Source organism: Tarenaya hassleriana, unplaced genomic scaffold (genome assembly GCF_000463585.1).
Source record: "Tarenaya hassleriana unplaced genomic scaffold, ASM46358v1 Cleome12, whole genome shotgun sequence".
Taxonomy (NCBI): Eukaryota; Viridiplantae; Streptophyta; class Magnoliopsida; order Brassicales; family Cleomaceae; genus Tarenaya; species Tarenaya hassleriana.
This window is the reverse complement of record NW_010962392.1, coordinates 2895129-2920663: the sequence shown is the minus strand read 5'-3', so window position 1 is coordinate 2920663 and position 25535 is coordinate 2895129. Positions and strand designations below refer to the sequence as shown.

Here is a 25535-nt window from a genome sequence, read left to right as displayed (position 1 = left end):
TCGTCTTGGGATCTCACACTGGCTCCGGCAAGACCCTCGCTTATTTGTTGCCACTCGTTCAGGTTCCTCTTGAATTCCTCCTTGTTGATTCAAATTTTCATACGAACCAGTTGCCTTCCTCCCAAAATTCAGAAAAAAATTAGGTTTAGGGGTTAAATTCACTACCATTTTCCCCAGGGTTGATATAGTTGCAGTCATTTGTATATTGCATCATGATTCATGAGCAGAGCTACGCCTCTTGAATTGGTTGCTAAAGTTCATTTGAATGCATTATCTTTCGCCATTGATCTGCTCTGTAAACTTTGTAATGTCTAACCTGCTTCATTCCGTCTCAAATCACTTGTCCTCTGGTTCAACTTGTTGGAGGTTTTGTTTTGTCTTTTTGCTTCTGGTTCTGGTCAGAAATTTTGAGTTCTCTTTTGGGTGTGCCCAGAATCTGTCCCAAATCGACGTATTCTTGATTGTTGTAGCATTGTATGATAAATCATACCCAGTTTTATGCCCGTATTCAGTCACTGGAAAAAATTTGCGTAGATCTTTTAAATGCTTTTAAAGCTATCTTGATAGAGATAAAAAGAAAAACAATTGCTAGTTGTATATTGAAAAGAGTTCTTAAGAATATATAGGTTATGTATAAATCTATTGATTTGTTTGTAAGTTTTGTGCGTGTTCAATAATATATAGATACTTTCAGTTGTTCCTAATTGTGAAGCATTTGATATGAATTTTTTTTAATCTGTCTCCTCTTGTATTGCAATGTTTGCAATAGTAAGGGTAGAATGCTCACAATCCTGTTCTCGTGTCATTCATTTTTAAGCTTAGTACGAACTTATTTGATTTGATTATGCAGTTGATGAGAGAAGATGAGGCATCACTGGGTAAAATAACAAGGCCTAGGCGTCCAAGGACCGTGGTTCTTTGTCCCACGAGAGAACTCTCTGAGCAGGTAACTAAGGGTTTTTGTTAATCATCTGTTTTCACCTTGATTGATTTATTTGTGCTATTGACTAATGCATCTATGGCTGGCAATGAGCATTCGGGTGGTTATGTTTTAAGTGCAAACTTACCAAATCTCTCTTGGTTGACAGAAAATATGTTCTTAGTACTTATGCCGGTTGTTTATTAAATTTAACATGTGTATAGGACATAAGTTAAAACATCATTACGCTAACACATGCATAATTTAAGAGAGTGACATTTGATAAAGTTTGCTCCTGTGGTTGGCTTGGGTTTTGGATTTATACCAAGGTTGGCCAAGGGTTGGTTAACATGGATGAATCAGAACAATTTTTGCCCATGAATTTAAGAACGAAGTTACTGAAAAGGATACACATAATGCTTCTATAGTATTTATAGTTTTTTGTTTTTGCCATAGGTTTATCGTGTGGCCAAGTCCATAAGCCATCACGCGAGATTCAGATCTACATTGATCAGCGGTGGTTCTCGACTAAGACCACAGGAGGATTCTCTGAACAATGCAATAGACATGGTTGTTGGAACTCCTGGTAGGGTTCTTCAGCATATCGAAGATGGAAACATGGTGTATGGAGATATCCGATATCTGGTACGTACTATTCAGCACTAACGAGCTCGAGATGTTAAAACAGTGGAACACCTAATTACTCGGCTTGCTTCAAAATGATCTGATTAAGGCTATAACTTATTGAAAATAATTATACCTTTCTAGATAACCACGATATCAGAAGTTCTTATCCCCCGATTAATTATGTGATTGACACTGAAGCATTCTTTCGATGTTAATCATGCGAATCTCTGACCTAAAGTTTGTTTGCATTCAGTGGAAATGAAACTTTAGCCTTTTTGATTTACCAATATTTACAAAACAATAATGTCAAAAGTTAAATCGACGGCCTTTCAATGATAATAAGATGACTGGACGGTAATATTGTACACAGGTGCTGGATGAGGCAGACACAATGTTTGATCGTGGCTTCGGTCCTGACATTCGTAAGTTCCTTGCCCCGCTTAAAAACCGAGCATCAAAACCGAATGGCCAAGGATTTCAGACTGTCCTAGTGACTGCCACAATGACAAAGGTATGCACATTTGCCAACTTTCCTGTTAGTTCCTGATTTGGACCGATGTTTTATACCTTAAATCTTTGTACCGAAATAAAGGTAATTTTTTTTTTCAGGCGGTTCAGAACTTAGTCGATGAGGAGTTTCAAGGGATAGAGCATCTGCGTACATCTTCGTTGCATAAAAGGATAGCAACTGCCCGACATGATTTCATCAAGCTTTCGGGTTCTGAGAATAAGCTGGAAGCCCTTCTACAGGTAAAAATGATTCACCATTCATTCACTTATTCTTGTGTTGAACATAAGTTTCAGTTCATTATATGCTTTAATGCAAATGCAGGTCCTTGAACCTAGCTTGGCCCGTGGAAGCAAGGTGATGGTCTTCTGTAACACTTTGAATTCCAGTCGTGCAGTTGATCACTTTCTCGCCGAAAATCAAATCTCCACAGTCAATTACCATGGCGAGGTTCCAGCCGAACAAAGGTCAAGATAAAATTAGCTTTTCCCGAATATATGTATATCCATGGCCATCGATCCGAAATTGTATTTACGTGGTACAACATCCAGGGTTGAGAATTTGAAAAAGTTCAAGAACGAAGAGGGAGACTGTCCAACTCTGGTGTGCACAGATTTGGCTGCAAGGGGTCTGGACCTGGACGTAGATCATGTTGTAATGTTTGATTTTCCGTTAAATTCGGTAAGATTACATGGATCTAAACTTTTCATAAGTAATATTATTATTAACTTGGGCTCCCGTTAATGTTATTATTGCTAATATTAAAACTGAAATTGAATTGTGTAGATCGACTACCTTCATCGTACTGGCAGAACTGCTCGGATGGGCGCAAAAGGTGACTAACATTGCTCTAGAACTGTTACTTGGTGAAATTATATCTTTAATACATGTGATGTGACCCAATCCGAATCACGGGATCTGAAACATTTATCCTGAAATCTCTTTTCGGCAGGTAAAGTAACGAGTTTGGTGACGAGAAAGGATGGGTTATTAGCAGAGAGAATAGAGGAAGCCATAAGGAAAAACGAGAGCTTAGAAATGCTAACGAAAGACAATGTCAGGAGAGATGCTGCAAGAACCCGTATCACTCTCGACAAAGGTAGGAGCGTTAAGGTTGTGAGAGAGGCGAGCAAGCAGCGCCAAGCAAAAGCCAAAGCTGCCACCACGACGGCTGCCAGAAAGCCTTCATTCTCTAAACCCACTACGAAAGCTTCTTCTTCTTCTACTATGGCAAAATCTTCAAAAGGAGGGGCGAGTAAAGCAGTAAAAATAGCAGAGTCGAGAGCAGCATTCGCGAGCCGGAAGAAGGAATCAGCAGAGAGGAGAAGTAGTGGTTCCAAACTTAGTGTTGTCGGATTCAGGGGCCGTTCAGCAGAGAGGAGAAGTAGTGGTTCCAAACTTAGTGTTGTCGGATTCAGGGGCCGTTCTTCCTCGTCGAGGGCATCTCGGTTCTGAGAGGTTGAAACCGTGTTCTTCTTGGCTTTATGATCACAAGCCAATAAGATGAACCATTTCAATGTGTATTAACGAGACTTTGCTTTTGCGATCGATGATAATGGTATATGTTTTCTTTTTTCTTCATATGGATAATAGGAGTGGGCACCTGAGATTTTCAAGCCATTGGCCTCGGCCTCGGCCTCCTCCAGTTTCGGGGTTAGGAGGTCTCGGCCTCGTCCTCGTGGTTGTTGGAGGCTCAGGCTCGGGTACTTGCAGGATGCGCACAAAGCAAAGGCTAGAAGGTTCGACTGAGGCCTTAATGACGAAATCGTGGAATTACCCCTCCTTCACCCTCGAACATATAGCTTCGCCACGTCTCCCTCGACGCATCCCCATCCGATCTCATCCTCTTTCTTGCCGGTGGTCGGATTCCTGTGAGACGGGGATGCGCTCGTGTGTTGTCAGGTTTCGGATAAAAACATCCACCCTTACTGTATGTATGCATGGATTGGAACCACAAACATCTCTGACAATGATTCGTCGAATGAATCTAAACAAACCGTTGGATTTCATGGATCAATATCGGATAAATCAATCCACACATCTCAAGAAAATACGAACCTGAACATTCGAATATGAATACAAACACTATTTACGACTAAAATATTTCTTTACCGTGTGATCATGTCCCAGTGTGCGTGGAGGAGATGGTTTCAACATCTTCTCTTGGATCTAAGACGTGGGCGAGAATCAGGAACATTGAAGGGTTTCTTAATTTATGAGAAAGCTATTGATGGCCATGACGATGGATCTCAGCATCGGTTAGTGTCAATGCACGCTGAAGTTTCCGAGGAGAAAGCACCTCGACCTCTGCCACGTACGTTGCTGTCACCGGCCTGTGATCCGATAGTTTTAGCTCACTTCTTTTGTAACTCGCAAGCTTCATTCCTTTCCCGTGCGAAAGTATACGATCACACCTGAATATGAAATGTTGGATCACGGTTTCGATTCAAGGTTTTTTTTTTCTGAGTGTAAATCATCCTGTTCAAAGAATGTGTTGAGAAATAATACCAAGCGGGTGTACGCTTGCCAGATCTTGAATCCTCTCTGCTGTATTCTTCTGAGTCGAGTTCATACTTGTATGTTGGTGGGAAATCTAATGTTCCTTCCGACCATCCCTCGAAAGCACGTCCCTTCCTCATTTCTCGTACCAGCTGCCAATAAATAAGATACAGATTAACGACTGATGAGTCCATCCATATTCAAGAATGGATCCACAAATCCCCTTCATGATTCTTGATGATTTGATAGAAATATGATCAAATGAGATTGTATGCCTTTAACGCATAGAGATGCAAGTAACCATTTCGGTTGCAATTGCAGATTATAACAGAAACGCCAAAAGATAACACAAGACAATCCATATAAAATGGTTCGCTTCCAGAGAATTCGAGATTTCTTTTGGTCAGCCCTCGAATCCACCTATAAGAATAAATGATCAACTCATCTTACCACTAAAGAAATTTCACAGAAGAACACAAATGTTTGAAATTGATGACACAAAACAAATGTTTCTGTGGTCTGTGTACGTATTTTTTTCCGACCTAACATCTAGAACCGTTGCAGGGGCATAAAGATAGAATCAGATTTACCAGGATTCTAGATTTTCATGATTTAAATATGAACCATAATGATGCAATGCAAGACAAGTCTTCGAAATTTAAGACTGTTAAAATGGTTAATATGTTTCATAAGCATACCTGGTCCTTCTCAACCAACTTCTGCCACTCCTTTCTGGCAATAAGCTCACGTGTCTTCTCATATGACAAGTTAATCCGATAATTCAGATCTCCTAGCCAGATAATTTTTCTGAAGAAGGAAAAAAAACATGTCAATTTGAGTTTGTTTCAAGAGAAGCTGTATCAAAACAGGACGGTGAGGAGAATGGAACATACTCGTGATCATGAATGCTTCTCGGGAGCCCAAATGCAGAAAGGGAACGCTGATGAAACTGAGTCCTTTTGCGAATTTCACGTACATCAGTGTTTCTTTTCACCCAATCTCCGTCCTTTTCACCCGATGCCAGATGTGTGCACATGAAACAAAATAGTGTCTGATAGATTGACATACTCACTGACACTGATCCCTGTAAAAAAGGAAACATTGTCAGAGGCTAAGGAGTGAAGCTCATTTAAACCCCAAATTCCTGGACAACTCTCTAGTAAAGCCTGCCACTTTCTGATGTTTTTTTGGAACTTCTGCAACTGTAAAGGCTTCTAGCAGTATGTTACGATTCACACATGTTATCATTCAGAGGAAAATGCCAATACAAATTCTTAGGGCAACTAGTAAGAGAATGAAGACCTTGTTACCGATGTAGCCCATAACGCCAACGCCAACAGTGGAGACACTGAGATTCCGGATGTGCTTGCGCAGGCTCCTACGTACCCAGATGGTGAGAAATAATCCTACCATCTGTTTGCTCACAATCCGTACATATGATGGCCTTCTCGGGTTCATGAGAGGCTCGAGATCGATGTCTTCAAGTAGAGGTGTCTTCTGTGTTGCAATATGGTTTGCGGTTGTTTTGAATGAATTATACCCGCTAAATGAATTCAATGATTTTAAGGAACCGTGTCTTTCCAAAACGTGTTGATTTAACAATCGTAGTGGAGGCTCTGGCCAGGCCAAACCATCTCTTTCCGAGACACTAAACCATCTGCTTAATCTTTCTGCACGCTTTGAACGGTTATCGATCTGCATGGAAAGCAACCGTTCCAGTGTCTTTGGCGATGAAAACTGCCTCTGCAAGTATTCTTGTACCGGCAAGCAAGATCTCTCGGAGTAAGTAGAGTCCTGAAGATTTCCATTGATAAGCGCATCTACACTTCTAATAGTTCTGTCTTTGCTTTCGTCAAAGTTGGATTCCTCATACAACTGACGATTCTCGTCGGCAGTATCACTGCTGGTTTCCATTAACATATCTTCTTCTACTATATCAGGGACCTCCCCTGATGGCTTAAACTTTGATGGAGAAGGGGGGTCACTGTAACTTACGATCTTTTGCTTTCTAGGTCGAATTCGGTTTAGGGCATCACGGATAATGTTCTCCCATCTAGAAGCTGGACGGTCATCCTCGATACCAAAAATGTTCCCAGCATTTAGTGGAACTATTTCTTGAAGACTGAAAACAAAATTAATCGCAATAAAGCGAGTTAAATTCAGGAAAAGCTGCATACAGAAATCAGTTGCCATGATATGGAATTGAGATGGATCTATAGGAATTACATTTTTTCTTTTCTCTGACATCAATGCAGAATAACTTACCCGAGAACATATACATCTGCAGGTTCAATGGTGTCTACCCAACCATCAATATCAAAGTCAGCGGGTGGAACTCTTCCTCCAACATTCCATGTCCCCACACAGATTCTAACTAAATCAAAAACACATATCAGGAGCTCGTAATGGACAGAACTAAACCACCTCAACTAGAGAGGCAAAGAAATAGTTTAACTTCATAAACCAGTGATCAACAAGATAACATCCGGGAAGCAAGAGATGCACAGAGGAAAGGGGTAATGGATTGCAAAACCACAAATCAAGAAACCGGAATGGAAAATTCTGGGTTGCCTTAGTAGTTCACAATCCAGAGACAGCAAAAACTTCATAAATGCATGATTGGAGGAAGCAAAGATCAGCAGAAAATGAAAGACCTGATTGCTTTTGTGTCCATATACTGAGCCCTGAACGTTTCCGAATTCCTTCTTCTCAACCTCGGAATAGCATCTATACATTCCATGAAGCGCAAGAATAGATAAGTATACAAACAAATAGAAGAAGGAATCTAGCAGGGAATGGACTCTGAATAATCAAGATCATGAACTGATGATTTATCCATTGAGAAATATTTCCATTTGCACAAAATCAATGACATTAAACCTCAATCCCAAGAAAGATTTGAGACGTTAGGGAAACACCATTAGAGCAAGCTGAAATAGAGCACATTACCATTACCATCACCATCATCTTCATCTTTCGTAACCCCAGACCTCGGTTCCCTTCCCCGTGGATCAAATTCTGCTACACCAATTCCAGATTCAGACACAAGAAGCAGCAATCAAATGGACACGGACATAATCTCCCCGAAATATAGTGACCCTCAGAGATTCAGAACGGACCTTGGGTGTTGTCGGAATCGGTGTCGCTATCACCGTCGTCGGCGTCAGTATCGGCACTATAGTCTGATTCGGAGTCAGAGATGTTGAACCATTTGCGGACGACGATACGAACCCAGTAGAGCTGTAGGCACGAGCAAGACAAGCTGCAGAGCGCAGCCCAACTCCTCTGTCACCAAATCCACCACCTCAGTTATCCCCATATTCGGGAAAGAAAAAGAAACCCTAATTTCACAAACCTAGACGACAAGAAACACAACAGAAGAGCAGAGATCCTGCTAACCTCCCTACTCCTCGATCCTCCATGTGCCATATAATCCGATCAAGTCTTTCCGACTCCGACGGAAACAAAACAAAATCGAGAAGAGGCTCGAAGAGAGGGATGAAGACGAAGGAGCCAATGATGGAGGGGGGAGGAAACGGTCGAGACATAACGACCTATCCTTTGGTGGGAGAGATGAGAGATCCATTGAAAAATGAAAATGCTGATTTTGACTTTATATTTAATTAAACCCATTTTGACGCTAATCATGAATTGTGATTAAGCATTAATCGTAATTGGTCGCCGTTAGCCGGCATTCGGTTATTAGCAGAGAGAATAGAGGAAGCCATAAGGAAAAACGAGAGCTTAGAAATGCTAACGAAAGACAATGTCAGGAGAGATGCTGCAAGAACCCGTATCACTCTCGACAAAGGTAGGAGCGTTAAGGTTGTGAGAGAGGCGAGCAAGCAGCGCCAAGCAAAAGCCAAAGCTGCCACCACGACGGCTGCCAGAAAGCCTTCATTCTCTAAACCCACTACGAAAGCTTCTTCTTCTTCTACTATGGCAAAATCTTCAAAAGGAGGGGCGAGTAAAGCAGTAAAAATAGCAGAGTCGAGAGCAGCATTCGCGAGCCGGAAGAAGGAATCAGCAGAGAGGAGAAGTAGTGGTTCCAAACTTAGTGTTGTCGGATTCAGGGGCCGTTCAGCAGAGAGGAGAAGTAGTGGTTCCAAACTTAGTGTTGTCGGATTCAGGGGCCGTTCTTCCTCGTCGAGGGCATCTCGGTTCTGAGAGTTCCTATCTGCTGGCTGCCGGCCGTTGCTGAGACAAATATTACATCCATATATATTTATATGTACGGCTACCTTGGGCCGGTCTTAATGGACCGGACTAATTTTAATAATAGGTGTGTTTTGTGGGGTGGGTGTTTTGTAATTAGGTTTGGGAATGTTTTATCTGGTATTATAAAATTTATACGTAACCTATATTGGTTCGGTGTTGGTTTCGGTTTGGTATAGTATGGTTTTAGTGAATAAGTATCAAATAAAGACCAAAATATATAACTGTCCGATACGATTTCGAGTTTTTATATGATGGTTTGGTTAAATACGGTTTAAGTTTATTTTGATAATTTAATATACAGAAAATAAATAAATTAATAAAATGTTAATGGATTTCTATAAAACTATTTTTTATTGGAACGTAAAATGGATATCACTAATAAATATTAATATTTAATATTTATAAATAAAAAATATCGAATACGGTATGATATATTTCTAAGCGAATCAAACCGTTCAGTATTCTTAATTTTATAACGTTCGTTTTTTATAAAATATCATATAATATCGAACCGAACCAAAATATAGTTAATTTGAATGAGTGAGTATATATATGTACTTAATCAAGTTGTAATATATATATATATATATATATATTATAATTCCTAGACTGTGTTGAAGTTTGTATACTAAGCTTCTTTTTATATAATATATGAAAAGCCCAACTAAAAAAAATGATGGTTTTTTTTTTCATTTTGTTAATTAGGTTATGTTGAAGTTGCCTCAAGGGGTTTAAAGGTCGAATTGTTTAAGAGGGTTTAGGGTAAAATACGAAATTAATAAGATCTAACGGCTGAGATTAATCTATTGAGTCATAAGTCATAAGCATTAGTGATGGCAAAATGAGTCGGACTCACAAGTTGGTTCGTGGTTGGTTCATTTTTTTATTGAGTTGGGTTGAAAAAATAAAAGACCAAATAAAAATGAGCCGAACGAACCAGCTCGCGACGAACCCGAGCCCATCCGGACTAGCTCGGTCGGCTCACGAGCTGACATAAAAAAAATAATAGAGTTTCATATTTTAATTTATTCACTTTTTCAGTTTATATAGCAAATTAAAATTTCTGATACGTTGATATTGGTGTATATTTTTTGTTATATTTTGATGTTATTGGTGTATGACATTTTTTATATTGGTTTGGTTTTGTTAATTTTTCTTGATTTAGATATAGTTTTATGGATTGTTATATTAAATATTTTATGTTATGTTGAATGATTTTAAAATATTATTTTGTATTTTTTAAATTATTAATTTCATATAATTTTAAATTTTTTTCGGATAATTAGATAAAAACGGATTGGCTCGCGAGTCGACTCGAAACTCGGATAATTTGGTATGGATCAGAGTTTTTCTAACTCGTAAAAAAATGGACTGAACAGATTGAGCCAAAAATGAGTTGGTTCGAGACGAGTCGGTCCAGGCCGGTCAGAGCGAGCCCGTTTTACATCACTTTGCATACCATGTAATGTTTACTGTTAATTACATTGCTTGGCGACAGGAGTTTAACCGCTAAAACCCTCTCTTTACACCAGAGACACCCAATATTTCACTTTCAGAGAATAGTCTCGGTCTCGGGTAGAGAATCAGCGTTCCAATCTATAACATCTTCGTTTAGGAATGGCCACGTCATCGTTATGCAATGATCTACGTGGCGCAATCTTCTCCTCTCAACTCCACCCACCTCTCGACGATTCCACCAAACCGTTTACTTGCACCGTCGCCGAACCAAACTCGAGAACGCGATCTTGCTCTCCACCATGTTCCTCCTAAAGGTACATCCTATATCCTTGGAATCGCTAACAATGTCGGTTTGTCGTAGGTTTCCTTGAATGGCTTCTGTCTTGTCGTTTCTATAGGCATGGAGATCGACGGCTTTCGGTGCTTATGGCTACCTCAACTTCACCAAGAACGGTTTCGTGTAAGTCGAAATTGCTTTGATCCCACTCTAAATTTGTTCATCTGGGTTCGTTTCTGTTATATGGGGTTTGATATTTCGATCGAATCTATTCGGATTTGCTTGGGATGCTTTCTGTTCTTGCTTGCTCGTACATTTTGAAGCGGACTGTTCCATTAGTTCTTGTCCGTATCCCGCAAAATTCTACAAAAAGTGATTGGTTTTGAGATATTCACGAAGCATTGGGTTTGGTAAATCTCCATGGACGATGTTGATGCTGCCATTAGTAGACTGATATTGAACTTCCGTCTCCTTTGGCAGAGAGCATTCGAAGAGGTTCAACCCTGAAGATATGCAGATACAGATTGATGGGAAGAATTGTGTGGTTACTGGTGCCAATTCTGGTATCGGTTACGCCACTGCGAAGGGCCTTGCTTCCCAGTAGTTTTCTCAGATCTCCTGAACTCTTTATGAGATAAACCGAAAACGAATTGGTTGCAATCATCTCAGCTTTCTGTCTTGATTTCATTTTCAGAGGGGCAACAGTGTACATGGTGTGTCGGAACAAGGAAAGGGGAGAAGAGGCACTTTCCAAGATTCAGAGCTCAACAGGAAACAAGAATCTGCATCTTGAAGTACTTTGATTTCCTCCACTTGAAACCGTTGTTGTTGTTTTGTAGTTTTGTTTGGAATTTGGCTCTTAGCTTTGCTTCTTTGTTAGGTATGTGATCTGTCATCCGTTCAAGAAATAAAGTCCTTTGCATCAAGATTCGCTTCCAAGGATGTACCCGTTCATGTTCTGGTACGTCGTCTTCTCTCTGTACTGTTTCGTCAAGAAAATGTTCTTCAGAGACCCATCTGTTCGAAACCCTGTAAGATTTGTCGTCATCTTCTCCTTATGAATGGAAATTCTTTGTCTGATTGTCTCATTCTAAGTGCTTAGGTTAACAATGCCGGCTTGCTTGAGAACAAACGAATCACCACACCCGAAGGGTAGGATCCAGTTCTTCTCTCTATTGAGCTTCTTGAAAAAGGATTCTCTCCGTGAATCCTGATCTTTTATAGCATTCTTTTCGTTCATCTCTTATTTCAGATACGAGCTGAACTTTGCGGTGAACGTATTAGGAACATACACAATGACAGAGCTGATGCTGCCATTGTTGGAGAAAGCCGCACCAGACGCCAAAGTCATAACAGTTTCCTCGGGGGGAATGTACACTTCTCCTCTTACTACAGATCTACAGGTAACTTCATTCCGGGTTTTCTCTCGTTGTGTATTTACAGTATCCAATACCGTCTTGAATCCACTGTTTTAGCTTCCAAGATTTGTCTGAACTCGACAAGAGCCGGGACCTAACCTAGGCCTAATGCTCTGGTTATTAACTTCTGTTTGTGTCACTGTATGCCAATATAACTCGAATATAACACAATATCTTTACAGTTTAGCGAGGAAAGATTCAATGGAGTCGAGCAATACGCACGAAACAAACGGCTGCAGGTCAGTAAACTATTTTAAAATCCTCCTAGAAGATTTAGTCTAAATCTCTTCAGATTCTCATGGAATCGCTTCTGAGTCGGGTTTATACCTATGATGAATAGGTGGCCCTGACAGAGAAGTGGGCAGAGAAGTACAAGAATAAAGGAATAGGGTTCTACTCAATGCACCCTGGATGGGCCGAAACACCCGGAGTCGCAAATAGTTTGCCCAGTTTCAATCAATCGTAAGAATATCCGCTGTCGCTATAGAATACCATCATGCCGATATATTGGACCCGCTGAAGGGAAATTTTATTGAAAGAGTCGGACTTTTCTGGTTCAGGTTTTCGGGAAAACTTCGAACGAGCGAGGAAGGAGCAGACACGATCGTCTGGTTGGCACTGCAGCCGAAAGAAAAACTGGTGGAAGGTGCTTTTTACTTTGACAGAGCAGAAGCACCAAAGCACTTGAAGTTTGCAGGTACAAGCAAATCTCATAGCCTTATCGACTCCATCACCGGTACTCTGCATTCCGTGGCGTCTCTCGATTCTTCAAACCCGCCGCTATCATGATCGTCTCAACAACGCTCTTTAAGATTGAATAAATACGATGCAGAACATAGTTAGTGATTGTTATTCATAATGGATTTGAGTAAAGTTTTCACATTTTTGTAAAAATTCTGAGTGTGTTGTACATTGAACATTACAAGACAAGGATTTGGTTTGTACACTGAAAGCTTTGTCGTGTCATCGCTCATAAACCGATGTTCCTGAAGAAGAAGAAGAAACACTACAACAGAGGATTATGCATTTTCTTTCAGTACAATTGAGCCCGATCCTATACACTTCGTGACCGGTCCGGTTCAGCCCGCTCAATTTATTCTTTGTAAATTTATTTATTTTAAAAAAATATCTAACTTTCAAACCGATCCAAAATCCGATTTAAATCTGACCTGTCAGATCGGTTTAGACTTGGAACTTCAGGCCAACATCGACACCGGGGCCGAGGGCGCAATCGATATTTTACTATATGCATCCAGGGGTAGAATTGTCTCTCCAAGAGTTTCAGATTGGCGATAGCCCTAATGAACCCATATATAAAACCCACGCAAAAACCATAATAAAATCTTCTGTAAATTTGCGGCGATCATATTGCTGCTTGAAGACGGCGAGAGCTTTCTCCTCTTCTCAGGCGGCGTTTCACTGCAAATCAAGATGGTAATTAGGGTTTAGACGACAGCTTTCTCATGATTCGCATGCTATCCAAGTATCGTTTTCTAATAGTCTTTACGTTAGTTATGTAATTCGCGGCGTGCAATAATAGCTAGGTCGCGTATCCCGTTTGCATTCACTAGTTTGATTCTATAAATCCAATCGTTCTGCTACTTCCTCTGCATATATTTTTTTGTTGGATAGGTCAGAATCGTTTTTTCCTTCGGAACAGTTTAGGAATTTGTATTGATATTTCAAATCCAGTGATGATTAGGAACGTGCGTTAGAATCGGGAATCTGGAGATGAAAAACAGTAAAAAGGCTATATATTTTAGTGTTAAAACTGCGGCTTTGAGCCAATTTGTGAAGTCCATTGATGGGGTTTTACCAAGTGGTCATCTGGGTCAACACTTTTATGTAAACCCTAGATCCTGGCGACTCTGGTAATGGGACTTTGATCGAGCTCTGATATGTTTGAATGTGCTCATTCATGTTTGTGTAGTCTCTGGTCGCGAATGAGGACTTCCAGCACATTCTGCGTGTGTTGAACACTAATGTTGATGGTAAGCAGAAGATTATGTTTGCCCTTACCTCTATCAAGGGTATTGGAAGGCGGTTTGCTAACATCGTCTGCAAGAAGGCTGATGTTGACATGAACAAAAGGTTTGCCTCCGTCTTTATTTTTAATCTTCTTTTCCTACGGTTCTCTCGTCGGTGTAATTCAAGAGAATTTCGATTAGAGAGCTTCCTGAGGGTGCATAGTATATCCATTCTTGACGAGTGCAGTTAATGTGATTGATGTTTCTTCAATTAGGCCTATGCCATACCCCTCTTCCCTCTAATTGCCATTTGGATTTGCCTGTTATTTGGATGATTGATACTGTCCCACGTTCGTTGGCGAAATAGAGATTGACATCTATAACCTATTGTTCTGTTTTTCTGTATGTGACTTTTTTGATAGATCTGTATGATGGAGGAAATATATTCTTTTTTGGTAAATTGTTCGATATTTGATCTGCTGTGAAAAGTGGGTTTGATGCCTCAATGAACCAGGTCGGCAACATATTATTGATGCCTCAATGGCTATTCTGTTGCGTTTTTTCAGGGCAGGTGAGTTATCAGCAGCTGAACTAGACAACCTCATGACAATAGTGGCTAACCCTCGTCAGTTCAAGATTCCGGACTGGTTCTTGAACAGGCAGAAGGACTACAAAGACGGAAAGTTCTCCCAAGTGGTATCCAACGCTCTGGACATGAAGCTAAGAGACGACCTTGAACGTCTCAAGAAGATCAGGTGAGAACACACTTCCTATTTCTTCGATACCGGTTTTCACTTAAACTTTGCTGTCTTCGGAGAGTATTTAAAGGAGGGTGTGGGTTTCGTTTTTTTTTTTTTGGCAAAATGGGCAGAAACCACCGTGGTTTGAGACACTACTGGGGACTCCGGGTGAGAGGGCAACATACCAAGACCACCGGTCGCAGAGGAAAGACTGTTGGTGTCTCCAAGAAGCGTTGAGCCTTCCTTCTTGTTTTGCTCTTTTACGGACCGGTTTCAGTTTTGCGGGACATGGTTTTTGGTCTTTGTGAGCGAATCCTTCTTCATATGTATCTGCTTCTTTTTTCTTTCTTTTTTTTGCGTTAAAAATATTTTTGTTTCTTGATATCAAATTATGAGGAGCCTCCTTAAGTGTTACCTTGCATCATCTTAGATTAGATCCAAATAAGAGTTTGGATATTTTGGCTTCGAAAAATTATATCTTTTCAATTTTAAAATGACTTTAGAGGTTGTGTTATATTTGGCTATTCAGTTCTATATCTGAATTTGCATTTGAAACCATCCTAAAATTATCTTGTGAAACTTGGAAATAGAAAAAGCCAAAACTTGTCGGAAAGACTGTCATAGATCATGCATGTAGCTTTGATTCCTCAAAACAGTTAACAATGCCCTGGTAATAATAATAACTTAATAGTTCTAAACAAGTCAAATCAAGATTCCCTAATCTTCCGTGTGGAAAAAAAAATCGCCGATTACGTACCAAAACTAGGAGCACTAGGATTACGTATTCCGACTTTAGACCAAAAAAAAAGAGTGATGTACCTTCATATGATCATTTCTACTATCAGGCCTTGTCTTCATGGCTGTCGGAATCCGAAGCGCCGCCGTGTTTCTGTTGCCGGTGGGCCGTCGGAAGAGAATAGCTCCGACGTTCCTTTCCCCCGGGCTTGGACGATGCGTTACCGTACCATATCATCCCGAGAACGGCGATCACCATTCCTATGACAACGTGCAGGTTCAGTCCCTCTCGGCCGAAGAAGAAGAAACCCATTATCAGTACCAGAATCGTCTTCATGTGGCCAAGGACTTGGAATGATACGGCCGTGAATCTCCCGATGCATATGAACTGGCTCAGATTCGTCCCTATGGCTATCGTGCACGAGAGTACTACGAACATCTGCATCATTCAGAGATCGCCGTTAAGCTTTACCAAAAATGTGTTAATGCAAAAAGTGGTAATGGGCTATGGCTACCTGTACAAACACAGGTCGGCCATGAAAGAAATCTCTACTGATCAGTATCTAATAATCATGTCTAACATGGGCCAATGAAACAGATACTCAATCGCATCATAGTATTCAGAGAATATCCAGAAGATATTAGATTTCAGCAGGGATTAACATAATTGGAATTACCTTGACCCATATTTCGGAATGGCAAGATTCCGTTGCTTCTAAATGTTACAGAGTGTAAAAACGAGTGAGGACGAAATTTATTTAGTAGTTTCCAAGAGTTTTTGGCACTTACCGTAGAAACTAAGTTGTAATCATACTTGTCTACTCGTTTGTTTGTCAACCAATAGTCAAGGATCGGTCCGACAATCAGTAATGTTCCAGCTTGGGCTGGGGCAGTGTGCCCCAGAAGGTTGAATGAACTAAGCGCGTATTTTCGCTGAAGATAGTGTACATACTGCAAAACACAACTCCACATAAATCTGAGTTCAGAGCAGAAAACCAAATTAAGGGAAGATCTGTTGTTTCACAGACTAATCCAGTAAACGCAAGACAAACTCTGAGAACTTACATATTGCTGTAGAGAAGTACTCCACACAGCAATAAAGGCAGCTATGACGCCTTTGGTATTAACGCTAACATCGGTTATGGTGCAAACACCGACGCCCAGAAGAACCAGCCCTATGCTAAGCTTTGTGTCTCTCGAGTAGCGAATCTTATCAAAAACCACTTCCAACAAGCATGATACAGGAATCATGCTGAGCTTTGCGATCTGAAAAGCACACAGTACGAAATATAATCAACAAAGGTAGTTTTTTTAGCCAACATCGGGATGCACAGTTAGCAGTAAGTCAGTAACTTACCTGATAAAACCCCACAGAGTTCCACATAAGGCTCACGTTCATTCCAACAATGGAGAAGTTTGCAAACAGAATGAATTTCAGAAGCTCCGTGAAAGGAAGATGAGAAGGCTGAATATAACCAAGACACCTTAGAATGGCTGTCATCAGTGTTGTCGTAGCAAAATGTAAACCGGTTAGGGTTGTCGCTGCAACAAGTTGAAATGTAAATCAAAGTTTAGAAGTAAATCGAAAAATTTATACAGGATTCTGGGTTACACAAAAACTTGTCAGTGAAGAGATCAAGTGGGTTACCAAAGCTAAAGCCATATGTCGCCATTAAAGCTTTATTGACCATGATGATCCCAACGGAAGTAACGACATTGAACATCCACGCAGCGGCATCTACTGCAGCCTTCTTATCAGCCTTACTAACTGGAGCCATTTTAACTTAGCTTTTCTCGATCAGCAAATCTCCAGTTCTTTAGTTTCCCATCTCCCAGAATTCATCCACCATAGATTCACAGCACGTCCTTAGCTTCACTACAATGCTACACAAAAAAGAAACGGGCAGTTCATGAAAAAATTTGAGAATCGATACGAAGCAAGAGCGATTAAACTTTTACTTCCGTCGCGATTACAACACCCGAATTCGGTTATGATTTCTCCCACAACCGAAATCCCGGAGCTCGCTTGGTTCGATGCTACCTCGTTCGATCGCTATCATTACGTATCAATCAAGAAGACATAGAGCAACTACGATAAAACATGAAAGAAAAAAGCCGAAAACTTCCGTCGATCAGTTCCGACCAGAACGGATCAGGCTCCAGAGATCAGAATCAAACCGAGTTTGCGTCAGATCTAGAAAACAGATCCAACCAGATCACCTCGTCAGAGCCAATCAAGCAATGCGAACACGACAGATGTCTAAAATTATGTCATCAAAATCAAGTAGAGAAGAAATTCAAAAGACTAGAAGAATCCGAAGAACACGACGAAGTGTACCTCGAGAAGAAGAAAAACGCGCGCAGCCACAGAGATGGAGAGAAATCGTGAGATTCAACCGGAGATGATCTGAACGAAGGTGAGGGAGATGGCGACGGAGATGGGTCTCTGTCGAAGCTGAATCCGAGTTTGATCAAGAAAGTGATCGGAGAGCAAGTTGGGAAATGAAGGGCTCGTGAAGCGTAGGAGTAGGCAGATACCGAATTCGTAACTCAATTTTCTCTCCCATATTTATTTATTTATTCTGCAATTCTAATTATTTTCTAATTTTCCAATAAAGAAAATTATATTATCACAGAGATACAAATATTGCTTTATACTAAAATAAATAAATGGACCGACCTCTAGAATTTTAAATTTTAAAAGGAAAATCTTTACATCAAAATTATTAGAGAGACTCTCTAAAAGTGATATAATTCAATATCCAAATTTGATAAAATTATTAAAATTTTGGGAAAAGGTGTTGGGTCTTTTGTTTCCAACATGTCACTGTAAGAGATTTTTGTAAATGAATAATATGTTGTCTAAGCAACAAAACCTTCTCGGCCTTTTTAGTTTTCTTTTTTCATATAAAAGCCAGAAGCCCGTCTGATTTTTTTTTTCTCTCGTGTAATTTATCTCGTCGCCGGCGATTGGATACGACCAACTCCCCTCCGCCCCCGCCCCCGCCTCCGCCGTCGTTCGGAATCGCGGCTGGTCCTACCGGAGAATCGGTGGTATCAGATTCGAGCGTGGTCGGAGTGAAGAAGATTTAGGGATGGGGAAGAAGAGGAAGTCCATAGCGACGAGCCTCGACGAGGTAGATCGCACGGTCTACACGTCATTTCGCACCGCCGCTAACTCTCTCTCGCAGCTCTATACTCAGGCCATGAACCACCAGAAGCTCTCGTTCCAAGCCGGCGAACGCCATGGCCTGGTACCCAATCTCTCTCTCTGCTGTGTGTCTTTGTCTGATTTTGATTTCGTAATTTCTCTGTTCTGATTCGCCGTTCGATCTGATTATCAATTTTTATCTGTGAGTCGTTTTATGTGATGATTCATGATTCTCGCCCGTTAAAGTAGATTAGGTTGGCGATTGATGTTCTTGATCGGTTTGTGTTCTTGGTCGGGTCTCACGTGGTTGTGGTGATTATGGTTTGAGATAATCATCATCACCACCACCACCACCACCACCACCATCATCATCTTTTTTGTCGATTCCCTAATTAAGATGCTGATTCCAGTTAAGCTGGATTGATTTGTTGAAGCCAATTGCTCTTCTTTCGGTGTAAATTGAACTCCCTGGATATGCTTCTTGTCACAAACTAGGATTGTCGGTGCTTAGCTGCTCTTCTGCTAATGACCCACTTGTGATGTAAACTTAGGCGTTGCATTCTTTTTCCAGCCACTGAAGAATGTCGGTGTTTTGTCTTTCTGCTCTAGTCTACAACTCTCCTTACAAGTCTGTTGCTTTACCTCGGGAGTTTTCTCATTGTTTCGTTCTTGATTTTCACTGTATCACTTGAACTAGACTCTTTGTTTTGTATTTCTGAAGTCCAGTCCTCAAGTGTCTTGGGTGATGTACGTGACTTGTGTGATGCTGTGTCCTCATTGATTCTTCACTTCATCACTATCAGAAGCTGACTATTGGTAGTAAAAGGAGATTCTTTTTGTAAAATCTAAACTGGGAATGCCTGGACTTTTCATGTTATGCTGGACTTCTCACTTGGGTGTGATGTAAAATTTGTAGTTGCAAGGTGAAATGCCCTAGGAGATGCATATATATGCATATATATATATATGTAATGGCTAGAAAAAGTGTTTAGCTTATGTGACTATAGTTAGCTTATTCTTTGTCTTATGAACCCGTTGTTTGGTACCATAACTGATTAGCTCTGCAGCAGCTACAAATTGAGAGACGATTGAAACATACAATAAATGTAGAAAAATGTGAAAATATCCTTACAAAGCTCTTCCCTTCCACGTTACAGGAAAAGCTGTACCAATGGATTTGGAGACAACAAGAAGGAGGATCGAGGGTTACAACTATAGATATAATCAATTACATTCAGGTTCGTCTAGTTCTTTTTTCTCTCTACTTTATAGGCAGTGTTTGCTCCTTCCTGTTTCCCATTCTGGTTTCCATTGCAGAACGAGCTAGACAGCTACGTGGAGGAAGCATCAATGTCCCCAAGAGCTCCATCTCAACCAACAGTGCATGTCACAAATTCAGGGTTCATGGCCTGTTCAGGCACATCTTGCCCAACAGCTGTTTCAGTTTCTCGTCCCGAGCAAAACGAAAACCAACCAAAGAACTCGGTTTTCTCGAATGCCCTTTCGAGCCCTATTCGCCGTAGTCTCCAGAACTACCAAATTCAACAAGGTGGTTGTTTTCCAAGCTCTGGTGCCACCACAAGAAGCAATGAACAGAACAGGGGATCTAACTCTCCACGTTCTAATGACTCTTCAATGGATATGCATGCAGATTAAGTGTGTCTTCTGGTTTGGTTCCTTGCCAGAATGTTGTCGGTTTACTGCTTTTCTTGAAATGGTTTGATGAATGTTTACATCACTACATGTAAAGCATTGTACCCTGTGGTCCTTCTCTATGCCCATTTTAACTTCTCTTTGTGTTCATTGTTGAAAACATCCTGAAAGATTAGCATCTGGTGATTAGTAGTGTCATGATGCATCATGTAAACACATATCATGTGACGTGTGACATTTACATGTAACTTCTGCATGTGTCATGTGTTGCAACACACTTGTCAATATGGTTGTGAACTGTGAAGCATCAAATAACCTCTATATATATATGATATATAACAAAATTATTATCTGAACCTGAATTATAGTCGGGTATTCTAATTTCGGATATTCATCTCGCGGGTCGGATCGTATATCCGGATTTCGGGTTTTTTTAGTCCAGTTCTGTTGCGAAGCATCAAATAATCTCTCTATATATATTTGCTCATACTATATTGGGGATATAACAAAATATACGTATACTATTTTTAGATTAAATTTTAATATGCTAGATTTGTTTTTTTTTTTTGGGGAGTTAATTTGTGACTTCTTCTAGTACAAGTGGAAGCCGTGAGCAAGCAGGCTGAATAACGGAGCAAAATCAGGCCCGTTACTATAATGCGCCGCTAAGTGAACGTCGCTACTTTCTTCGTCACCCAAAAGTAAACAAATGACTTTTCTTTTTCTTTTCTTTTAATTTGTCGTTCCCTTTGCTGAATCTACTTTTCTCTCTCTCTTACATTCCTTGCCAAATTTCTCTCTCTGCATTGCCGCCGGCGTAAGCTCCGGTCGCATCGCCGTTCTCCGGTCTTTTAGATCCGTCAGGTGAATGGTGAGCCTCCTGCCTCTTTCCTCGTTCGATGCATGTGTGTGTTGTGTGAGTGTAATTATATATATGCCGCGTAAATGTTTTTATCTGTGTATTTCTGTTTCACTGTTTGAATCTGGAGGCGACGGAGAAACTTCAACTATTTCAGTAGTAGGCTGGAAATTTTAGGGTTTAATTCACCACTGTATTAGCAAACCAACCGATCGAAAGCGTTATGTTGAGCTGTGTACCAGATGTAGTTGTTAGTCCGGAATTAGGCATTTCACCGGAACCTTTTGTTTTTCCTGTCCTATGTGCTTGATGGTGATCTGTACGCTTATTGATCTTCCTTGGTTACTTGTTAATGGACCGTGTTGAAGATTTCGGCCGAGTTTGATTTGGATTTTCTTCAAGTATTTGGCTCTATTGTGATTCTATCTGCATTGTTTCCGTTTTGGATAACTGTCTATTTTTGTTTTTTGTGATCTCTGGTTGTACTGCGAGATTCAAATTATGGTTTCCGCAGATTTCGTTAGAAATGCATTGTGGTGATGAGTTAGAAAACAATGTTTCCAAAAATATTTTATCCTTTTGTCGACTCATAGATTCATTTTCGTACGGCAGCTCCCATTTTCCTTGTGCCTTTAAAGTGACATGATCCGTCTCTGGAGGCTGGAGGGTGAACTTTGAATATCCCTTGCTTCATCTCCGTTGTGGGAGAGGGTACAAAAACTGTTGCTGGATGTGCAGATGAGCATTACAGATGTTATTTGCAGCAGAGGGAGGAGGGTTCTTCTCGTCATCGGCGTCTGGTTATAGCAAGGGCCTAGCCCTTCTCCTCTTGGGGCACAAGAATGAAGACAAACCCGTGAGAGTGTCGTCGTGGAGCCAATACCATTTGGTGGACCCGGAACCTGATACCAACCTCCATCTCGCTTCCTTTAGGAATCGGCTCTCCCGTGCTTGCACCTCTTTTATTTGTTTTGGTCGTGCTTCTGCAGGACCTGACAGCCCTTCTCCTCTTAGAGTTGGGCCTTCTCAGCTACAAGATGTCCCCTCTGGTTCTCCCATACATCACCAAGGTAAAAGGGATCGTGCACCTTGTATTGATGATAACGTTGAAGCAACCAAAAGGTTTGCACTTAAGAGCAGCCTGAAGAAAAGATCATTTAGCGATGCTGTTCCTGCCGATGATGTGAATAGACAAGACACGCTGGAGGATCACATAGAAAGGAGGAAAGTGCAGTGGCCTGACACTTGTGGAATTGATCTTGCTGAGGTCAGAGAGTTTGTGCCGAGGTATGATCAATTGATCACGATGCTCTATCTTTATGTCAATCCAAATGGTAATTTAGTGTCTGTATATGTGACTGATACAATTACAGTATATATTCCATGTGTTTTGGGTGTTTTACAGTAGATAATACCTGATATTCTATAAATTTAGATGCATGCAGTGATTCTAACTAGGACAAAACCTCCATTTTAAATTTCTGAATGGGGAAGTGATGGTCTGAGCATATCAGAGCGTGCCATCTAACTCTAAGTGGGTCACCCCATGGACATTAGGGTTAGAAATGTGCTGGTGGGCCGTAGCCCCATGCTCACCAATTATGAGATTAGTTGATGAATTATAGAACTGTAGACACCCTCCTCTTAAAAGCTCGGGTTAAGGAATGAGTTTATATCTACGAGTGTTTTGCATTTGGCTTAGTGTAACTAGGTTGATATCAATTGGTATCAGGGCTAAGTTCTTTGCAATGGTCCACACTACGGAGCGGGTAATCTAGGCAGTCTAGAGTATGACAGATTGTTCCATGAGAACGTTAGTCTCAGAAACGTGGTGGTGCGTCGTAATACTGTGTTTGATCAAATAGGTTGATAAAATTACCTTACCATCTATTTCTTTTTACTGATGCTTTCCCGTTAACAACCTGATTGGATTTTGCAGCGAAACGGGCGGATCAGACGACGAGTTCCAACATGGAGCTGGGAAAAGCTGTATGTGCACAATCATGTAACCATCTTTCTCAGTTGGCGGCTCTCAGAATCCATTGTTGGATATGAACTCCATTAACAGAGTAAACGCCTGAAATTACAGTTCAGAACAGAAACCAATGTCAAAAGTTGAGGTAGATGCATTATCCCGGACAACAAGTCTCTTGCCTTCTCTTATCCTGTATTATTTTTTTGGTGGCCTATCTATGTTCCGTGTATTCTATATATATATATATGTGAGAGAGAGAGAGAGATGCATAATTCATATACAAAGATTGTATAAGACGAGGAATCTTAGGGCGTATAATTTCTGGTTCTCTAATACCTCTCTCTCTCTCTCTCTCTCTGTGTAATCTGAAAGAATGATGATGCCTAAAGTAAATCACAATGATTAAAAGATCTAGTCTGGATATAGGGAAACCCTAGAATTCATGTACCTTTAGGTCCTTTGTATAAATCTTTTGGCCGAATTTTACTTCTGGTCAGTAGTATCTGTATCAAGGATTAGATGGGACGTGTGTTCACGCGCTTTAGAGGAGCGTGAGGGTTATTGTTCTTATCTCTCTCGGATTGGCTAAAAGGCTAAAAGCAGCAAGTTTCATATTGTAAGTGGTATTTGACTTGGAAGCCCAGACGAATAAGCAAATGCCAAGACTTGGCCATATCTCATCCACACAGGTCACAAGTAGTTCTCAGACAGCCCTCACCATACAACACAACCCGAAACAGAGACATAGCATTCAGAAACAAGATTAGAGTGTTCGGAGAGCGGATTAAACAAAAATGTCATCTGCTTCTCCGATTCCCTGCATCAGAATCCTGAACTCTGCTTCTCCTTCTTCTTCTTCCTCTTCTTCGTCATCATTGGCCTCGTCTTGTTTCAGATTCTCTCCGTCTAAGCCATGCGTTTTCACCGTCAGGTGTTCCCAGACTGACGGCCCCTTGAGGAGACCGGTGGCTCCTCCTCCCCTCCGGGAGCCCTCTCCGCCGTCGACGCCCATCCCTCCTCCGCCGTCTCCCTCTTCTTCCGCCGTGTCGCCCACGCCCACGCCCACGCCGGTGGGTTTCGAGGAGGGAAAGGGTGTGATTACGCTCGAGTTCCAGAGGCAGAAGGCGAAGGAGCTGCAAGATTACTTTAAGAAGAAGAAGCTTGAAGCCGCTACGCAAGGCCCCTTCTTCGGTTTCCTTCCCAAGAACGAGATCTCCAATGGAAGGTGATTTAGTTTGAATTATGATCTCTGCTTAGTTGCATTAGTGGTGGCTCAAGTTTGGATTTTGACTTCTGGGTAGTGATTGTTTTGATGATTTTCTGATTCTGCGGACAAATCCGGTGGAGGGTTAGTCTTAAGTGGAAAAAAATCGATTCTTTTTGTAATGGGACTACAGAAAAGATGTTTTTTTTTTATAATCCCTAAGTTCACCGGTCTTCGAACCACAACTACGTCCCTTAGACGATCGGGTAAACTTAGGAAGGATTGTGAAGGAGTTTTGCCACATCCTTAACGGTTGAGCCACCCAACGCAATGATATTTACATAGTTTAGGAGGATGTTCTGTCATTCCAAGTGTTCATTTCAGTTATACATTCGAGGGTTGCTTGCTTGTAGTTTGGATCGCCTCTCTGCTATTTGCTGGTGTGTTAGTAATGTCTATATGCAGTCCCATCTTATATTACATAGTTTTGGAGATCGTTCTTTCATCTCATACCTATTTGTAGCATTCTGTGATATTTAAGGACCTAAGATCTGAGCCTGACGCTGAATCATTGCCTGTGTTTTGCCGAATTTCTGATTCTGCAAAATCTTAGAAACGACGTCCAAATGTTCAAACTCAGATGTGTGAAATACCAGATTGCACAATTTAGATTTTGCGTCAGAGAATGTCCCTTCAGAACTTAGACGAGCATCTTCTTCGTTAGTTCCGTCTGAACATGAACATCGGATCTTATGGTTTGGTAATGGTAATGTTACAGGTGGGCGATGTTTGGTTTTGCGGTTGGAATGCTGACGGAGTACGCAACGGGATCAGACCTCGTCGATCAAGTTAAGATCCTACTCTCCAATTTCGGAATCATAGACTTGGAATGAGAAAAGTATACGGACATGATATGATATCTCTCTTGTCCCCCCCAATTCTTGTCGATACACCTTCTGTCTCTTCTTGCCTGCTTCATCTGTTACAGCATCTTGCTTGTATGCCTTCATTCTCTCCATTTTATGTATCTTCCATTTGATCAGTTTTTTCCCTCCCATTTTTAACGCTTTCTTCTATCCAACAAAAATTTCTAAAACCTTTTTCCAAAGTGTTCCGAACTCTCATAATTCGTTGGATTATCTTAAACAATTGATGTTTTTGTATATAATTGTAATTCGTATCTTGAAAACGATTACCATAAAACGCATCCAGACAATTTCGTCTTGAGTAGATTGTGTAAAAAAAAACATATGCTTCGACTTAATCCCACGTCAAAATATTCTTTTCCAAGATTTCTGTTTACTACTCAAAACACCACATGGGAGAT

At 40.8% G+C, this 25535-nt stretch overlaps 8 protein-coding genes across 12 annotated transcripts in view; 6 read left to right on the top strand and 2 right to left on the bottom strand.

Moving 5' to 3' along the window:
- Window positions 1-3633, top strand: part of LOC104806769 (DEAD-box ATP-dependent RNA helicase 39) — a 4359-nt gene extending 726 nt beyond the window's left edge. The window contains exons 2-10 of the mRNA XM_010531829.1: window positions 1-62; window positions 851-946; window positions 1376-1564; window positions 1917-2057; window positions 2156-2296; window positions 2379-2521; window positions 2606-2735; window positions 2841-2889; window positions 3007-3633. Coding sequence (XP_010530131.1) covers window positions 1-62; window positions 851-946; window positions 1376-1564; window positions 1917-2057; window positions 2156-2296; window positions 2379-2521; window positions 2606-2735; window positions 2841-2889; window positions 3007-3509 — 1454 coding nt within the window. The 3' untranslated portion in view covers window positions 3510-3633. The remainder of the gene's footprint in view (window positions 63-850; window positions 947-1375; window positions 1565-1916; window positions 2058-2155; window positions 2297-2378; window positions 2522-2605; window positions 2736-2840; window positions 2890-3006) is intronic.
- On the bottom strand, window positions 3542-8125 carry LOC104806771 (type I inositol polyphosphate 5-phosphatase 1). Of its 4 annotated transcripts, none has more exons than XR_770660.1 (11): window positions 7953-8125; window positions 7673-7838; window positions 7503-7571; window positions 7208-7280; window positions 6819-6923; window positions 5856-6675; window positions 5447-5637; window positions 5252-5360; window positions 4563-4705; window positions 4167-4468; window positions 3542-3923 (listed from the first exon to the last, which is right to left on the bottom strand). XR_770660.1 is itself a non-coding variant. In XM_010531830.1 (10 exons), exons 1-10 carry the CDS (start codon window positions 7980-7982, stop codon window positions 4279-4281), a joined length of 1896 nt encoding a protein of 631 aa, XP_010530132.1. In that variant the 5' UTR covers window positions 7983-8125; the 3' UTR covers window positions 4049-4278. The 4 variants fall into 4 exon arrangements, 2 of the variants coding, with proteins under 2 accessions (XP_010530132.1, XP_019057277.1); XR_770659.1 differs by lacking the exon at window positions 3542-3923 and adding an exon at window positions 3952-4041; XM_010531830.1 differs by lacking the exon at window positions 3542-3923 and having other exon boundaries at window positions 4049-4468.
- A 2311-nt stretch (window positions 8126-10436) lies between these two features.
- LOC104806768 (dehydrogenase/reductase SDR family member 12) lies at window positions 10437-12876 on the top strand. The gene is made up of 10 exons (XM_010531828.2): window positions 10437-10543; window positions 10628-10689; window positions 10987-11106; window positions 11201-11300; window positions 11387-11467; window positions 11609-11658; window positions 11759-11909; window positions 12107-12163; window positions 12265-12386; window positions 12485-12876. The coding sequence occupies exons 1-10, from the start codon at window positions 10529-10531 to the stop codon at window positions 12711-12713; spliced, it is 987 nt and encodes a 328-aa protein (XP_010530130.1). The 5' UTR covers window positions 10437-10528; the 3' UTR covers window positions 12714-12876.
- Window positions 12877-13248: 372 nt separating this feature from the next.
- On the top strand, window positions 13249-15055 carry LOC104806767 (40S ribosomal protein S18-like). The gene is made up of 4 exons (XM_010531827.2): window positions 13249-13358; window positions 13855-14015; window positions 14458-14646; window positions 14763-15055. The coding sequence occupies exons 1-4, from the start codon at window positions 13356-13358 to the stop codon at window positions 14866-14868; spliced, it is 459 nt and encodes a 152-aa protein (XP_010530129.1). The 5' UTR covers window positions 13249-13355; the 3' UTR covers window positions 14869-15055.
- Window positions 15056-15225: 170 nt separating this feature from the next.
- On the bottom strand, window positions 15226-17911 carry LOC104806766 (UDP-galactose transporter 2). Of its 2 annotated transcripts, none has more exons than XM_010531826.2 (6): window positions 17705-17911; window positions 17015-17560; window positions 16724-16908; window positions 16432-16632; window positions 16156-16317; window positions 15226-15805 (listed from the first exon to the last, which is right to left on the bottom strand). In XM_010531826.2, exons 2-6 carry the CDS (start codon window positions 17142-17144, stop codon window positions 15473-15475), a joined length of 1011 nt encoding a protein of 336 aa, XP_010530128.1. In that variant the 5' UTR covers window positions 17145-17560; window positions 17705-17911; the 3' UTR covers window positions 15226-15472. The 2 variants fall into 2 exon arrangements, with proteins under 2 accessions (XP_010530128.1, XP_010530127.1); XM_010531825.2 differs by having other exon boundaries at window positions 17015-17250.
- A 355-nt stretch (window positions 17912-18266) lies between these two features.
- On the top strand, window positions 18267-20445 carry LOC104806765. Its single transcript, XM_010531824.1, has 3 exons — window positions 18267-18620; window positions 19675-19755; window positions 19835-20445. Exons 1-3 carry the CDS (start codon window positions 18462-18464, stop codon window positions 20171-20173), a joined length of 579 nt encoding a protein of 192 aa, XP_010530126.1. The 5' UTR covers window positions 18267-18461; the 3' UTR covers window positions 20174-20445.
- A 446-nt stretch (window positions 20446-20891) lies between these two features.
- Window positions 20892-23418, top strand: LOC104806764. Its single transcript, XM_010531823.2, has 3 exons — window positions 20892-21041; window positions 21642-22316; window positions 22969-23418. Exons 2-3 carry the CDS (start codon window positions 21781-21783, stop codon window positions 23036-23038), a joined length of 606 nt encoding a protein of 201 aa, XP_010530125.1. The 5' UTR covers window positions 20892-21041; window positions 21642-21780; the 3' UTR covers window positions 23039-23418.
- Window positions 23419-23638: 220 nt separating this feature from the next.
- Window positions 23639-25272, top strand: LOC104806763 (proline-rich protein 11). The gene is made up of 2 exons (XM_010531821.1): window positions 23639-24229; window positions 24987-25272. Exons 1-2 carry the CDS (start codon window positions 23799-23801, stop codon window positions 25099-25101), a joined length of 546 nt encoding a protein of 181 aa, XP_010530123.1. The 5' UTR covers window positions 23639-23798; the 3' UTR covers window positions 25102-25272.
- Window positions 25273-25535: the final 263 nt, after the last annotated feature.

What these genes read in the sequence shown, in the direction of transcription:
- LOC104806771 (XM_010531830.1), bottom strand. Translation starts at nt 7,982, where the DNA reads ATGGCACATGGAGGATCGAGGAGTAGGGAG. An exon ending in TGGGCTACATCGGTAACAAG is followed by an intron (nt 5,638 to 5,855) that starts GTCTTCATTCTC and finishes CCTTTTTTACAG; the next exon opens with GGATCAGTGTCAGTGAGTAT. An exon ending in AGTTGGTTGAGAAGGACCAG is followed by an intron (nt 4,706 to 5,251) that starts GTATGCTTATGA and finishes ATTTATTGGCAG; the next exon opens with CTGGTACGAGAAATGAGGAA.
- LOC104806768 (XM_010531828.2), top strand. An exon ending in ACAAGAATCTGCATCTTGAA is followed by an intron (nt 11,301 to 11,386) that starts GTACTTTGATTT and finishes CTTCTTTGTTAG; the next exon opens with GTATGTGATCTGTCATCCGT. An exon ending in TTGCCCAGTTTCAATCAATC is followed by an intron (nt 12,387 to 12,484) that starts GTAAGAATATCC and finishes TTTCTGGTTCAG; the next exon opens with GTTTTCGGGAAAACTTCGAA.
- LOC104806767 (XM_010531827.2), top strand. An exon ending in GATGTTGACATGAACAAAAG is followed by an intron (nt 14,016 to 14,457) that starts GTTTGCCTCCGT and finishes GCGTTTTTTCAG; the next exon opens with GGCAGGTGAGTTATCAGCAG. An exon ending in GAACGTCTCAAGAAGATCAG is followed by an intron (nt 14,647 to 14,762) that starts GTGAGAACACAC and finishes CAAAATGGGCAG; the next exon opens with AAACCACCGTGGTTTGAGAC.
- LOC104806766 (XM_010531826.2), bottom strand. Translation starts at nt 17,144, where the DNA reads ATGGCTCCAGTTAGTAAGGCTGATAAGAAGGCTGCAGTAGATGCCGCT. An exon ending in GACATATGGCTTTAGCTTTG is followed by an intron (nt 16,909 to 17,014) that starts GTAACCCACTTG and finishes AACTTGTTGCAG; the next exon opens with CGACAACCCTAACCGGTTTA. An exon ending in GTACTTCTCTACAGCAATAT is followed by an intron (nt 16,318 to 16,431) that starts GTAAGTTCTCAG and finishes TGTGTTTTGCAG; the next exon opens with TATGTACACTATCTTCAGCG.
- LOC104806765 (XM_010531824.1), top strand. Translation starts at nt 18,462, where the DNA reads ATGGGGAAGAAGAGGAAGTCCATAGCGACGAGCCTCGACGAGGTAGAT. An exon ending in CCGGCGAACGCCATGGCCTG is followed by an intron (nt 18,621 to 19,674) that starts GTACCCAATCTC and finishes TCCACGTTACAG; the next exon opens with GAAAAGCTGTACCAATGGAT. An exon ending in ATATAATCAATTACATTCAG is followed by an intron (nt 19,756 to 19,834) that starts GTTCGTCTAGTT and finishes TTTCCATTGCAG; the next exon opens with AACGAGCTAGACAGCTACGT.
- LOC104806764 (XM_010531823.2), top strand. Translation starts at nt 21,781, where the DNA reads ATGTTATTTGCAGCAGAGGGAGGAGGGTTCTTCTCGTCATCGGCGTCT. An exon ending in GTCAGAGAGTTTGTGCCGAG is followed by an intron (nt 22,317 to 22,968) that starts GTATGATCAATT and finishes TGGATTTTGCAG; the next exon opens with CGAAACGGGCGGATCAGACG.
- LOC104806763 (XM_010531821.1), top strand. Translation starts at nt 23,799, where the DNA reads ATGTCATCTGCTTCTCCGATTCCCTGCATCAGAATCCTGAACTCTGCT. An exon ending in AACGAGATCTCCAATGGAAG is followed by an intron (nt 24,230 to 24,986) that starts GTGATTTAGTTT and finishes GTAATGTTACAG; the next exon opens with GTGGGCGATGTTTGGTTTTG.